Source organism: Filobasidium floriforme (assembly GCF_021052385.1).
Source record: "Filobasidium floriforme strain CBS 6241 chromosome Unknown HD553scaffold_16, whole genome shotgun sequence".
NCBI lineage: Eukaryota > Fungi > Basidiomycota > Tremellomycetes > Filobasidiales > Filobasidiaceae > Filobasidium > Filobasidium floriforme.
Genome location: NW_025763637.1, coordinates 309,390 through 322,527, shown reverse-complemented (window position 1 = coordinate 322,527; position 13,138 = coordinate 309,390). Strand labels below are relative to the sequence as shown.

The following is a 13,138-nucleotide window of genomic DNA, read 5'->3' as shown; positions in this document are numbered from 1 at the left end:
ATGGAGCTGGATACCTACTGCCGAGACTTTGCATCAATCTCATCTTGCCGTTCGTAGAGCCGCGTTTCACCGATAGCCATCACTCCAAATGCGTCTGCAGGGATGTTCAAGAGTTTCAGTGCTTCAGCCAAACGCTTTGGTGGTTCGTCAACGGGTTCTGTGCAAAGGACGTGTCGGGGTTCAGCAATCGCCCTCAGATCGTATGCCAGCTGAATGTCTAAAGGTACCGCTAGTTAAACGCCATGCACCCTGAATTTCAAATGTAGATTTTACGTCAGGTCTGGAAACGGAGCTCTGACTGGATTTCGCGAGCTTACCCAATGCGCGCCAATCGCCTTCTTAGCTTTGATATCCTGGAAGACCCGGACCGAATCGATCGGAGCGCAGTGTACTGGGGACATGAACGCACGCGGATCATAGGCGCTGGCACCGTATGGAAGAAGCTACGTCAGCGACATGTCAACCGGCCGGATTGGCGGTGCACCCAGACTAACCCAATGGGGATGATTGCCACCTTTTGGGAAAAGCCGGAAAATCAGACTTGTGAACTCATGCAATCTACTAGGTCTTCGGCACAAGACTTCGCACACTCTTGGCCGTGCGGATCTCGCATCAGTCACGATTACTTACGTCGAAGCCGTTGAACCTGTCCCCAATCTCCTTGAATGCTGGACAGTAAGGCCGTGACTCGTCTAGATCGTGGCTCTTATCATCTTCAACGGCGCAGTAGCCTGTATCGCCGCCGAAATAGCACTGTGAACAGCAGTTCAGCCTCTCACTTGTGCCAGGGTAGAGCTACATTCTTTCGTTTACCTTCATCCGACTTTCGCCCGTACCCCGATGTAACCCTTCTATAGCCCAACTCGCCCATAGCGACGCGTTCCTATCAAACAATCCCCTTCCGCTAAAGTGTTGTGCCGGAGTACAGGTGACCTTGATCGAACCGATGCCATCCACATCCATCCGGCGAGAATCCCACCAATCTAGTTCGTGGATCTTGTAAGCTTGCTGGAGAGTTGCAGATAGGCTTCGCTTGGTGTTCAGGGGCAAAAATAGGTGAAGTGCTTGTTTGTTGTTTTCGAGCAAATCTGCTAGTGTTGCGACGTCCAGATCTGTAGGCAGATGTGCGTCAGCGTGAGGTAGTGACGAATAAGAGGAGGAGTCTATGCAAGGCTTACGATCATAGTCTGTGAGCAAGATGCGTTAGCGTCCTGCGCAAGTTGGCGGGAACTTTGAACGGCTTACGATTATGGCTGATAACTACAGCATCGATCTCTGGCAGTTCTTGCACCTTGCAAGGCGCTTTGGTGTAACGTAGAGGTCCGACCCACTTGCTCGGGCTGCACCGTTCCGAGAACACGGGGTCGAGTAGGACCCTGACGCCTCGCTTCCCAGGCTCTTCCGAGGGATATTCTAGCAAGAAACATGCGTGACCGAGAAAGGTGACCTTGACGTGGCAGTCATCCTCCGATTTCAAATCAGCTCCGAATGTAGGAGTCATGATGGGGATATGTTGTTTGGCCGAGGCAACGAGTTCTGCACTTGACGGCGCTTTGGCCTGGACTTGGTAGATCATGCTAGCGACATCGGACAACCCCTACATTAACCATTTTCGATGAATTAGTCTGCATATCCGGCCGTCAGAACCACTTCAACATACGACATCTCGGAAACTCGGCCAAGGATTGGCAAACTTGGTCCCTTGATCATTGGCCCAATGGCTCGGCCTGCTCTTGCGACCACTGTCCAAACTCCCATCGTTCTCTTTGGTAACGGTAACCATTTGGGACATGATCAATCCCGTGCCAGTGCTCGCTGCGATTGTGGTGATAGGTCTAGCTCGTACGAATGCAAGCACTCGTTGCATAATGTCGTCTGGGGGAGAGAGATTTCCGGACGAGTGGGATTCTGTTGACTAGGTGGATCGGTAAAGTACCCATATCATACATAGGTCACCAGCCTCGGGGAGGAGGTGTATGCCCGCTTCGCAAGCCCGTCGGCAACATCCGAAAGAGCGGGCAGGCGCGGGTTCGGCATCGGGTTAGACATGTTTCACAAAAGTGTGAGAGGCCAAGAGGCAGACGTGCACTTGAAACTAGGGGTGGTAAAAGGCAACTGGAAGCGATGGGAGGCTGTATGCTTGAGGCAATAACGAACCTTCTTGCGACTGAGTTTGCAGGATGGAGCGAAGGCATTGCGACACATCTAGGGCAAGCTTATCATCCTAAGCTGCTAGATTGGAAGCCTTATATCGGTGTCCTACATATTCAAGAGCATATTGCAAGCGCAGTACTTAAAAAAGTCGAGTAGTACGAGTAGTTGGGTTCATTCAGACGGGCATCGTCGACTGCGTTTAGGTCAGTGGAGATTCGTGAGGACCCCTCCCAGAATGATGCATTAAATCTATCCGGCCTAGTCGATACAAGTTATTATATTTGTGACTCCCTCGGTCTTTAAGGATAATACACACACGCGTATATGCGATGTAGGCCACGAGGCGAAGGGCGATCTCACCTCGTCGCCTGGAACCATCTCCAGAAATACCACCCTGCAGTTCCCATCGCCATCGTCGTCGCCAACGCTCTGACCACGATGGCGACCACCAAGGCGTGTCTCACCGCCGAGTAGAATGCGGACAAGGCGGCTCCGCTCCAGTTGACCCTGCATGATCAAGGCGTAATTTCCGAATCAGTCTGTTGCCTGATGTATCGTCTTTGAAGAGGACCGATAACGAGCGACCTGAACTCACCGCCTAGAAGCAGCTGAAGGGGGTCCTCTTGTACTCGCTTCCCATTGCCGCAGTAGCCTGCGATATTTCCTTGAGAACAACCAGATGAACATGTTGACGTCCGGGTACGAGAACTTCGGGAATACCGTGCTACAAGCGGTGATGCAACGCAAGTTTGAACTCGATATCAGCTAAAAGATGGTCTGGATCCTGGGTTAAGCAGACAGGATATGGACGTACGTGATACCCGGTCCGACGCCTCGCCTGTTGCCCACTCGTTTCGTAACCACCTCGACCTCTTCCTTCTCGCTCACCTCTTCCCCCAAGACCTTCAGATCCACTCGACTGCCGACTATATCTCCCGAAAGCGCGTCTCCGTCCTTTTGCCCTCGTTGTCGCTGATGCGCAGCAAACGCAGCATCGAAAGAGCTCGTCACCGTGACCGGCGTCTTGGGAGCCTTCAGGACCGACCCGACCGAGATTTCATGCGAGGCATGACGAAGTAAGGGCGTCTTTTCCGAATCTGCTGAGAGGGATCGAGGTCTGACGAGCGGGGTTGTATCCGGCTGAGGGAGGTGTGATAACAAGTCTCTGCGTAGCGGCCAAAAGCAGCGGTCCTCACGATATCAGTATCACGCAGCCAAGCAAAGCCAGAACGGCGTGTACTGACAAGGTCATCCCCAAGGTCAAACCCCACAGTCTCAACCTCCTCTGCCCGTTCTTCCCCAAGACCGTACCGTGCCCCTCTCTTTGGAGGTCATCAAACTCGGGCAAGTACTCGGGAGATATACAATCCGGTTCATCGGGGAGTAACAACGAGGTGAACCTGAACAGTTCATAATTTGGGGGTGATCAGCTTTACTTTCCCCCTTGCATTGAGCCATGTCGCTGATTTCGACGACCTAAGTACTCACTTCATCCCCCCGACCAGACCCCGCAGTAAAACCCTGACGAACCGATTCCTCGGGCTCAGTCTGCTGGAAATGTCGATTTCGACGTGACCCCAATCGTGCTTGTCGAACGGCGGGGTGAGCCTGTCGAGGTCGATCCAATGGAGCGACGAGATCTCTGATGGTTGAAGGTCCGGGGTGGGCGAGTGGGGAGATAGTTGCAGGAAGACTAGAAACGTGTATTTCAGCCAAAAGTACGGAAGAGGCGCAGATGGGAGGAAAAGAAAGCAGTCATGTCAGTCGCCGAAATGCAGAGAATCTTCTCTCCTTCGAGCAGCCCGGAACGTACCGAACGGACTGAGAATCATCAACAGCCTCTTTCCCAAACTCGTCGTGATCTCCCTATCATCCAACCTCCCTACAAAGCCAAACTCCTTTTCTGCGAGATCCACCCCGATCTCTTCCCATGTCTCCCTGAGCGCCGTGTAGTGGGAGGACGTGTCCGAGGGTTCTGACCTCCCGCCGGGAAAGGCGATGTGAGAAGAGTAACGGTCGGAAGGACGGGATGTACGGCGAATGAAGAGGAGCTGAGGGGTAGTTTCTGGGTGAGATACCCAGGCTGCATATGTCGTTGACGTAGGATGCCGTATCAGCTTCAGAAACGCTTGAACCCGATTTCGATCCGCTGAGCATCGCACTCACGTAGCCTGAAGAACTCGTCCAGACCCATCCCAACACCCCACTCTTCCTCCGGGATCTCCAATCCTGGGGGAGGTCTCAGCCTGAGTACTAAAGCTACGGAAGCTCTTCGCGGTTGTGTCGGTGGACTTTGGATGATGCGGGGAGGAGTCGACCGGACGGATAGCAGGGCGGAGAGGAGCGAAGAGGTAGGCGTTGCTGCTCCAGACAGGGTCGGGATAAGTTTCGAGCGACATCTTACATCTGGCGACATGACTCACCGTTCATTTTGTCGTGTTGGTGGAGAGACCGCTCTTATTGACTGACAAAACTCGTCAAAATCAAACGGATGCGGTCGTCCGAGTTGTACAAGAGGTTCAAGTTTCGGGAGAGTCCGACGTGCGCGACGTGAAAGGGTCGGTTCCCGATGGGCCGGGATGTTTCGTATTCGAGTTGAAGCAAATGACCAAGTATCAAGTACACTAGGATCTGTTCGATCGATGCTACGATGTCGTCAGGAAGTGGTGCATCATCTCGGTCGACACTATCGAGGTCGACGACGACGATCATCAACGGGTCGAGGAAGAGAGGGGATATCCCCAAGGAACGGATGCAAATCGAATGATACCGGTGGAAGGGGTCCCCACATCTCCGGATGTAAATTGACATGTATACATCCGAAGTATGACGTGATCTACAAAGTCACTTTCCTCTTTTTCTACAGCTTCATCACTTGAAACACGATGCCAAACCACGCCCCATCAGCTCGCTGTACTTGCCGCAATGAGGTTCAGGGCCAGTTTCTCGACTCACCTCCAGCACCACTCCCAGGTACCGTCTTGAAGACGATCGTCTCGAGCTCCTTTTTGCCTAAACCCCGGTAAGCCGAGTATCCCTCTCGCTCATCCGTGATCTGAGCGATGAACTGCTGTTCCAACGAAGCCGGGATAAGCGATACGACGCAGCCTCCCCATCCGGCGCTGTAGTACATCAAATTTGGGAGAGGTGATCAGCTACGAGGTGAGGGTAGAGGGCGGAGACTTTCGGCACTCACCCTGATAGCCGACTCCCCACGCTTCCTGCCCGACGACAGACGTCCACCAGCTCGTTCAGCTCGTCGTTCGAACACTCGTACAGGTCCCTACAACTCGCATGCGATTCGTTCATCAACCTCCCTACGATCTCCACGTCCGTCTCCGCCTTTTCGCCTCCGTCCGCGTTCGCCTTCGAGCCCGAGCCGCCTCGACAGATCCTGACCACCTGCAATACCCTCAAAGCCCCTTCGAACACGTGCCTGACCCGCTTGTAGAGCAAGAACCTGCCCCCCTGGTCCGAAGTGTCCACCTCGATCGTGCTCAAAAAGACCCTCTCGAACGCCTCGTCTGATAACCCTGTCAGGCCCGCCAAGCCCTCCGGGAGGTGGCCGACGTCCCGAGATTCGGCGTCTGGGCCGAGGATCCGGTCGACTTCGGGCAAGATCTTCTCCAGAGCGCTTTCGAGCTCGTCGGAAGAGATGACGGAGGACGAACCTTTTTGTTCTCCAGCGAACCGCCCTACGACCTGTCGGAGCTGAAGCTTCTCCACGCCTTTTTCGCCGTCCTGAATGACCCCGAGAGCCCGACCGAGCACCCTCGCCCCGATCAACGTCTCCATGACCCTCAGGTTATACTGCTTCGTAGCCCCTCCTGCCAGATCGTGCTTGGTCAAGCTGTTCGCGATGACCATGACCAGTTTCTCCTCCTCGACATCTGAGTCGGCTCCTGTAGAGATGGACGGCAATTGTACCATCTCGACTCCCAGTTCGGGAACGAACGAGACGTAAAGCCCCGCTCCTACCCGGGAGAGTACGCTGGCGGATTGATCCATCCCACCCGAGTTGACGCCAATCTTGGCTTCGGCCTCTCGGGCCATCTGGACCAAGTCCGAGTTCTTCACCTGCGACACCAATGTCGACTCTGAAGGGGCAGGGGTAGCGGAGACGAGTCCGTTGCCGAGCAAGATGGCCAATAATGCCGCTACGATCAATGCGGCTGAGGAAGAAAGCCCAGATCCGGGCGGGATGGAGCCGGTGATCATCATCTTTAATGAGATTGGGCGAGCTTCGGATGTGGTTAGGTATTTGTTGAGGACGCACTGTAACAAACAAGAAGATACTATAAGCTTTCGTGCGTACGAAAAATGCAAACGCAGATTGAGACAGAGGGGAAGGGAGACTCACATCCAAAGCGCTTCCAAGGTAAGCCACCCAATCACCCCTCTTTCCTGATCCACCTTCCACCTCCCACGATGCCTGCCCTGATCCGGATCCAGACTCGGATCGGCGGGCGTACAGGGTCGTGCCAGGCCATGAAGGGTCCAGGTTGGTGATGACCACTGAGCAACCGTCGTCCAGGTTGGAAGAGGTGGTGGTGGTGGTGGTGGAGAGGGCGATGAGACAGTCCATCTCTACTGCCGCCGGCATGACTCCCTATTGAGATGAGTAGGGGAAATTACATTAGTCGTCGGTTTCAGATGCACGGGTGGAAAAAGGGTTGAATAGGGGCTTACGAATAGACAGTAATCGATATGTTCACTATCCTCCGCCATCCATGTCACAATCCCCAACATCGATTCACACGTCCGAGTTCAGCCCTCGGAGTATTTCTTTCGCTACCTAAAGAGAATAATCCACTCACCCGATGAGGTTGATCCTCCCCGGAGCTCGTACGACATGTTCAGGTTTTTCCCCGAATTCCTCTTGAAACCTGGTCGCTAGGTCGTTCCATCGTTCCCTGCATCCATTTACAGATGTCATGAGCACGATGGAAACATGCCCAAATTGAAGCGTGTAGAGGGCAGAATATCAGTTTCATCGAGAGGTCTGCAAGATATAAAGAGGGCTCATGGGGACCGCAACGACCCACCCTTGTTGCAAGACGCTCTCCTGAGGGTAAATCTCGTTCAACGCCTTGTACGCGGTGACGGGAGCGTTGGTGGCCATCGTTTCGAGTCTGTTCGTTGCCCAGATTTTCTTGAGCTGGTTGGATGAATGGTTCGAGGTAGGCGGTTGATCTTCGGTTCTGAGGGTCATGCAAAGTCTTGTATGGCATGTGCGGTGCGTGTATGGCATGGAGTTGCGAGTTAGGGGGTCGAGAAGGTGGACGGATGAGGGTATCCTCCCGCTTTCCCCGGCTCACCGTCGTCCGAAGCGAAGCAGAGGAGAAGGTCGCACATGCTATTCCGCCTTCCGACCATACAAATGACTCCTAAATTCCTATTCCTAATTCCTCCTCTGCTTTTCTCTCTTCAATCTTCAAGATATAACACTCGACCGTCGCCGGCTCGAAACTCAAGCTATAATCGTTGTCTGCTACAGCACGATCAGCGACCATGTCATCCGAACTACACCCCTCCGAAGTCCCGCACAGGCGATGTAAGCTCACGGTTCTCCCATCCACCTATACAAAATCAGCCGAACCCCTATTAATCTCCTCTCTATATATGTGCTCGCAGTCAATCCCCTGACCAACTCTCACGTCCTCGTCTCCCCTCACCGGACCAAACGACCCTGGAAGGGCCAGGTAGACCCTCCTCTCATCCAACAACTCCCGAGGCATACCAAGGATTGTTACCTATGCCCGGGGAACCCTCGGATGAACGGGGAACAGAACCCGGACTTCGCAGAGACGTATATCTTTGAGAACGATTTCCCGGCATTGTTGCAGCTCAACCCCGTCACTGTACCTGCAACTACCGGCAAGACCAGTGTCGCCGGAGAAGAGGGAAACGACGACGATGAGCTGTTCCAGACCAAACCGACCTTTGGATCGTGTAAAGTCCTCACCTACTCTCCCCGACACGACCTCACGCTGGCGCTCATGTCCCCGGAAGAGATCACCGCCGTCATCCGTTGTTGGCGTCAGGTCTACGAGATGGAGGGCAAGACCATCAGGGACGGACACGCGGTGGACGAGAGGGGGAGTCTGGAGACTGTCGGGGTTGAGGGGCTGGGAGATGATGTCGGTTGTGTCAACATCTTCGAGGTGAGTCCAGCTATGTTAACCGACGTGTGTATAGCTCCTATGAGACTGATTTATTTGGGTTACTGTCTGAATAGAACCGAGGAAGCATGATGGGAGCAAGCGCTCCTCATCCCCACGGTCAAGTCTGGTCAACCAGCTTGTGAGCCGTTTCCCTCTGGCTTGTTATCATGGCATCGCTCACCGCCGGACATATATCTGTACCTGTACTCCATTCTAACTCTGACAGTGTCCCAGAAGAACCTTTGACCGAACTCCGTTCCCTGGCCGCCTACCGCAAGACCCACTCCAACCGCTGCCTCCTCTGCACCTACGCCCAACAAGAAGTCGCCAAGCGCGAACGCGTCGTTGTCCTAGACGAAGAGAGCGGGTTCGTCGCCCTCGTCCCCTTTTGGGCGACCTGGCCGTTCGAGATCATGGTATTGCCGTACAAGAGGCATATTACCGATCTGACGGCGATCACGGAGGACGAGGCGCTGGGGTTGGCAAGGGTGCTGAAGAAGATCTTGACGCGGTATGATAACCTGTTCACGTCAGTACCACAAAGCATATAATCTACCCTCATTGAGTCTCAGAAGCTCAACCTTCCTTCCGTTCCCAATTTTAGAACCCCCTTCCCCTATTCGATGGGTATCCACCAAGCGCCCTTGCCCCCGCTCGCTCAAGGTCAAGCGCAGAAGACCTCGGACGACCACCCGGCGCACTTTCACATTCACTTTTACCCGCCATTGTTGAGGAGCAGCAGCGTGAGGAAATTCTTGGTCGGGTTCGAGATGATGGCCGAAGCGCAGGTGAGTGTTCGGCTGCGCGTATGCGCGTAGTACAACAGAGTTTCCCTTCAAACCCGTCGTAACGAAGGCTGACTTGTTCCCACCGGGCGATCTTTGTCACATAGCGAGACTTGACAGCGGAACAAGCGGCACAGCGATTGAGGGATCAGAGCGAGGTCCATTATACCGAGAGCGTCAAGTCGGGGGAGGGACAGGCACAGGCCGAGGTGGGGAAGCCCGAGGCATGAAAACTCGAGACATTTGAAACATAGTGGAAATGGATCTTAGGGTTGAGGTTACGAATGAATGGGAACGTCGTTGTAGAAGGGTTGAGAGCGGGGTTGAAGATGACACAGGCCGGTGGTAGCATCGAGTGATTGAACGACGTGCGGGGTTCATACAATGCATCAGATTCGTATCGCAAAGAGCTCCGACACTACTTCAGATAAGCCTAGATCTCCTTGTATAGGGGTTGTGCACATCGAGTGCGTTGGGGGGAGGGAGGGGGGAAAACGCCGGATCGTCAGCACGACTTGTCTGAGTCGCTGGCATCTTGGGGGATACCCTCCCTTTAATTCCTCTACTATAAAACTCGGCTGTGACTGAACTACTGCGCTACTGCTCGCATCGCTTGTCCCGACGGAACTGGCCCAATGTTCCCTACGGCGAGGGCGATTACCGGAACCGGAACCGGGAGCCGAAACACGCGCGCGAGAGAGATTGCGTGAAACGGAAGCAATTGCTGTCTACAGCTCGAGGGACATGGGTGGGACTCTCTCTCTCTTCCCTTCAACAACAAGCTCGCAAGGAACTGGCAGACTGCGAGGATCATGTAACTTTGCAGGTTCATACATACCTTTCTCCCCGACGGAAACACAGCCCTATAATACCTTGAACATTATTATAGTATATACCCCACGATCGACGCCGCCAGGATGACCTCGCCCTCGGTCCAGATCAGACGAGATCGATCGGGTACGGCCTCGTCCGTCACTCAAAACACGAGCAGGAGCGCGAGGAGACCGACGATAACCATGTCTACAAATACGCCTACGAATATGCGAATTAGGGAAGTGGAAGAGACGAGTGATAGTACACCGGTCTTGGGAAGAGTGGTGGATGGATTGCCATTGCGGGAAGAGCCGGACGGGATGGAGGGTGGTCGAATTGATAATGTCAGGGGGATCAACAATCCGGACCTGACTGGAGAACCATTGAGGATAAATACCAACAATCTCAATGTCCCCAGCACCAACAACAATACACCGAATCGACGGAGCCGATCACGGACTATCGACTGTATCCTTGGCTCGCCCATCTCTCCGCTCCCGTCTTCTTTATCTCCCTCGACGCCATCAGCCGCAGCTGCGAATAGGAACCGGACTGGCACGATCTCTCGTGGACCTCCCGTCCCTTCACCTATCATCGAGAACGATACCGAAAATCACGCTCCGCCGCAAGCTCACCCGGTCACGTCCACCTCTGTCGACCTAGTCCTCCCAGAATCCACCGAACGGGACCTCAAACTCAACCGCCCCACCTCCGACTCCATCTCTACCTCCTCCACCGGCTCGGGCCATAGGAAGAGCTTATCTTCGCACCGAGAACGCGCTACGGAGGACGACTACAAGTATCCCCCGCCCCTGCGCATCTCCGACGATGGAGATCGGAATCAAGATCGAGATTTAGATAGAGGGAGAGAAGATATCGGTGAGGGAGGTATGAAAACGGGCAGGACGAGGGCTAGGACTGGGTCCGTCTCTTGGTTCAAACAGACCCTCGGTATGAACGTCGCTGGTACTGTGGATACGAGGAAGGTGGACGAGGAGATGGGTTTGACCGGCAAGGATAAGCGAGATGATACTCGGAGGTCGAGTTCTTCCAAGGGGGATGATGAAGAAGGCCCCGAGGCTAGGGAGAGGAGGCAAGAGGAGGAGGAAGAGGAGGACGTGCATCGGGACGAGGTGGTCGATCACCTGAACGTTATCGATGCGCAGGTCTCTGCCGGTAAGTCCATCGTCCCTTTCGATCAGAGTATGATGCGCTCGAAGACTTTAAACATGCTGACATCAATTGCGTCTCCGTATGACAGTGACTTACTTGCAAGACGCTGCGAACAGTATTATGATCCCGCCCATCCCTTCGCTGTTCAAATCTAAAGCTACCATTACCCTCGATACCCCTTCCCGGCCTGCGAACCCCACCCGCAGCACGAGTACCAACGCCAACACTACGGCAAACACCTCGACCCCCAATCAGGACAACACGGACTCGAGCTCCGACTCGGACTCAGAAGACCTCCTGGATACCCACGTGAAAGACGTCCTCGCCTCGAAACGCCGTTCGCCGAGAAAGGAATGGTTCATCAGGTCCATGAAGGGAGCTTGGGCGTTTGTCAAGACGCCTATCGGGGTGATCACTGCGATATACGGGTTCTTAGTGAGCACCGTCATGATGTTTGCGAGAAGGCTTTCGACTGTAGAACTGATTTTCATGTGTTTTGTTTGCATGGGATTTGTCGGTTAGGTCGTCTTCTGGGGGTATGTCGGGCCGGACACCTTAAGCAAGTCCATCGCAGACTGATCATATTCTCGCTTTGACTCGGAACAGTGCTGCTATCGTGCTCTTCCTTCTTGGTGAGTGCCCGTGTGAACAGTACGACGATAAAAGCCCTTTGAACCTTGAGAAGAGGGCATCCTTCTAAATCGACTAGAGATGGCAGGATGACTGACTGCCGTCTCTTCCCTGTCCTTCAGGCTGGATCGACACGGGTAGCAAGGAAAACAAGGATAAATGGGTCGGCAAGTCAACCTCTCTCTTCTTTCCACGCTGCCTCAGTGACGATCTGACCTTGTCCCCTTTCCTCCCTTCCTCAGAGATTTCCTCTCAAGTCACCAACGGTCTCTTCACCGTGACCGGTGTCGGTTTCATCCCCTGGCGAGTGAGGGACGCTTACCGGATCAGTGCGATCTGGAGATTACAGCATATCGACCGAAAGTTACGGAAGAAACGGGGGCTGGAGGCAGGCGTGGACAAGAACCAGGCGCCTGATCCGGAGTGGGATGAGGATTTCGTACAGGTATGTCGGGCTGTATCAAGTCTCGGCAGCAGAGAAACCGCTATCGCGGTCGTCGCGGGGAGGGGGATGGTGATTCGAATCTTTCACTGATCTCGGCTCTTGCTACTTTCAGGTCTTGACGGACAAGCAACAAGCCAGGTTGAAGTATCAACAACGAGCGTTTGGGAAATCCCAGACGTGGTATCGTCCTCACGAGACGGACACGCACAGGGCCTTTTCGTTGAATTTCGCTCTCTGGATCTGTCTCGTACGTCCACACAAACACACTTGCTCGCTCCATCGTCATCATCTGCCTCTTGCCTTATCAACTCGACTGACAGTGAATTTGTGATCCGCGCCGACAGTTCACCATCGGAAACAGCGTGTTTCAGTGTTTCTTGTGCGGGACCATGTGGGGTCTGAACCGTCACGAACGACCGGCGTGGACGACGGGAACGTTGATCCCGTTGAGCTTCTTGTGCGGGATCGCCAGTGCCGTTCTCATTTGGAAAGGGTGAGTTTGGGTCTTTACGGATGGCCGTCCAAGACGTAGTAGGGGTACTAACGCGTCCGCCTGATCGGTGTGTATGTTGTAGGCAGCAACGGTCGAAGAAGACGGCCGAGGTCGAGAAGAAGCTCCGGGATGCGCTCGGGATGGAGGACGAAGGGGAGCACGATTCGGAGGAAAAGGCCGCCAGGGAGAATCAGCGGGAGGTTGTATGAACGGGTCATCAGGAATAGATCTTTTTCGGGCTCTGGTATGGAAAGAGAGGTTGTACTTGTACTTGTAGGATTGTAGAACGTTGCCTGCAGTCAAATTATAATGAAGAGGTTGTTGACAAAGTGGCCCATCGAATTTACTTCCGAATGCTAAAACGTAATCTGGTTCCGTCGCCGCACCTTCCCTCATCACTTGGCGCCCGCCCCCGGGTTGAGCCGAAATGTGATTGCTCGACCTCGACACATCTCTCGACCGCTCGAGCATATGAGATCGA

At 54.1% G+C, this 13,138-nt stretch overlaps 5 protein-coding genes across 5 annotated transcripts; 2 read left to right on the top strand and 3 right to left on the bottom strand.

The window, feature by feature from the left end:
• Window positions 1-14: 14 nt before the first annotated feature.
• HD553DRAFT_343634 (N-acyl-phosphatidylethanolamine-hydrolyzing phospholipase D) lies at window positions 15-1,792 on the bottom strand (the record flags this gene model as incomplete). The annotated part of the gene is made up of 9 exons (XM_046182896.1): window positions 15-157; window positions 228-249; window positions 318-423; window positions 495-514; window positions 631-753; window positions 814-1,112; window positions 1,179-1,187; window positions 1,246-1,597; window positions 1,661-1,792. The coding sequence occupies 9 exons, from the start codon at window positions 1,790-1,792 to the stop codon at window positions 15-17; spliced, it is 1,206 nt and encodes a 401-aa protein (XP_046035156.1).
• A 461-nt stretch (window positions 1,793-2,253) lies between these two features.
• On the bottom strand, window positions 2,254-4,816 carry HD553DRAFT_286368 (uncharacterized protein). The gene is made up of 8 exons (XM_046178258.1): window positions 4,578-4,816; window positions 4,321-4,515; window positions 3,968-4,237; window positions 3,643-3,847; window positions 3,399-3,554; window positions 2,969-3,319; window positions 2,750-2,878; window positions 2,254-2,661 (listed from the first exon to the last, which is right to left on the bottom strand). Exons 1-8 carry the CDS (start codon window positions 4,582-4,584, stop codon window positions 2,511-2,513), a joined length of 1,464 nt encoding a protein of 487 aa, XP_046035155.1. The 5' UTR covers window positions 4,585-4,816; the 3' UTR covers window positions 2,254-2,510.
• On the bottom strand, window positions 4,817-7,378 carry HD553DRAFT_314406 (Galactokinase). The gene is made up of 7 exons (XM_046180347.1): window positions 7,200-7,378; window positions 6,972-7,067; window positions 6,844-6,868; window positions 6,515-6,763; window positions 5,351-6,429; window positions 5,110-5,276; window positions 4,817-5,028 (listed from the first exon to the last, which is right to left on the bottom strand). The coding sequence occupies exons 1-7, from the start codon at window positions 7,364-7,366 to the stop codon at window positions 5,015-5,017; spliced, it is 1,797 nt and encodes a 598-aa protein (XP_046035154.1). The 5' UTR covers window positions 7,367-7,378; the 3' UTR covers window positions 4,817-5,014.
• A 192-nt stretch (window positions 7,379-7,570) lies between these two features.
• On the top strand, window positions 7,571-9,586 carry HD553DRAFT_297975 (putative UTP-hexose-1-phosphate uridylyltransferase). The gene is made up of 6 exons (XM_046178565.1): window positions 7,571-7,708; window positions 7,789-8,318; window positions 8,393-8,457; window positions 8,545-8,847; window positions 8,923-9,106; window positions 9,211-9,586. Exons 1-6 carry the CDS (start codon window positions 7,666-7,668, stop codon window positions 9,331-9,333), a joined length of 1,248 nt encoding a protein of 415 aa, XP_046035153.1. The 5' UTR covers window positions 7,571-7,665; the 3' UTR covers window positions 9,334-9,586.
• A 330-nt stretch (window positions 9,587-9,916) lies between these two features.
• Window positions 9,917-12,986, top strand: HD553DRAFT_314404 (uncharacterized protein). Its single transcript, XM_046180346.1, has 9 exons — window positions 9,917-11,092; window positions 11,178-11,524; window positions 11,612-11,625; window positions 11,696-11,721; window positions 11,842-11,886; window positions 11,962-12,164; window positions 12,277-12,411; window positions 12,509-12,657; window positions 12,740-12,986. The coding sequence occupies exons 1-9, from the start codon at window positions 10,021-10,023 to the stop codon at window positions 12,864-12,866; spliced, it is 2,118 nt and encodes a 705-aa protein (XP_046035152.1). The 5' UTR covers window positions 9,917-10,020; the 3' UTR covers window positions 12,867-12,986.
• Window positions 12,987-13,138: the final 152 nt, after the last annotated feature.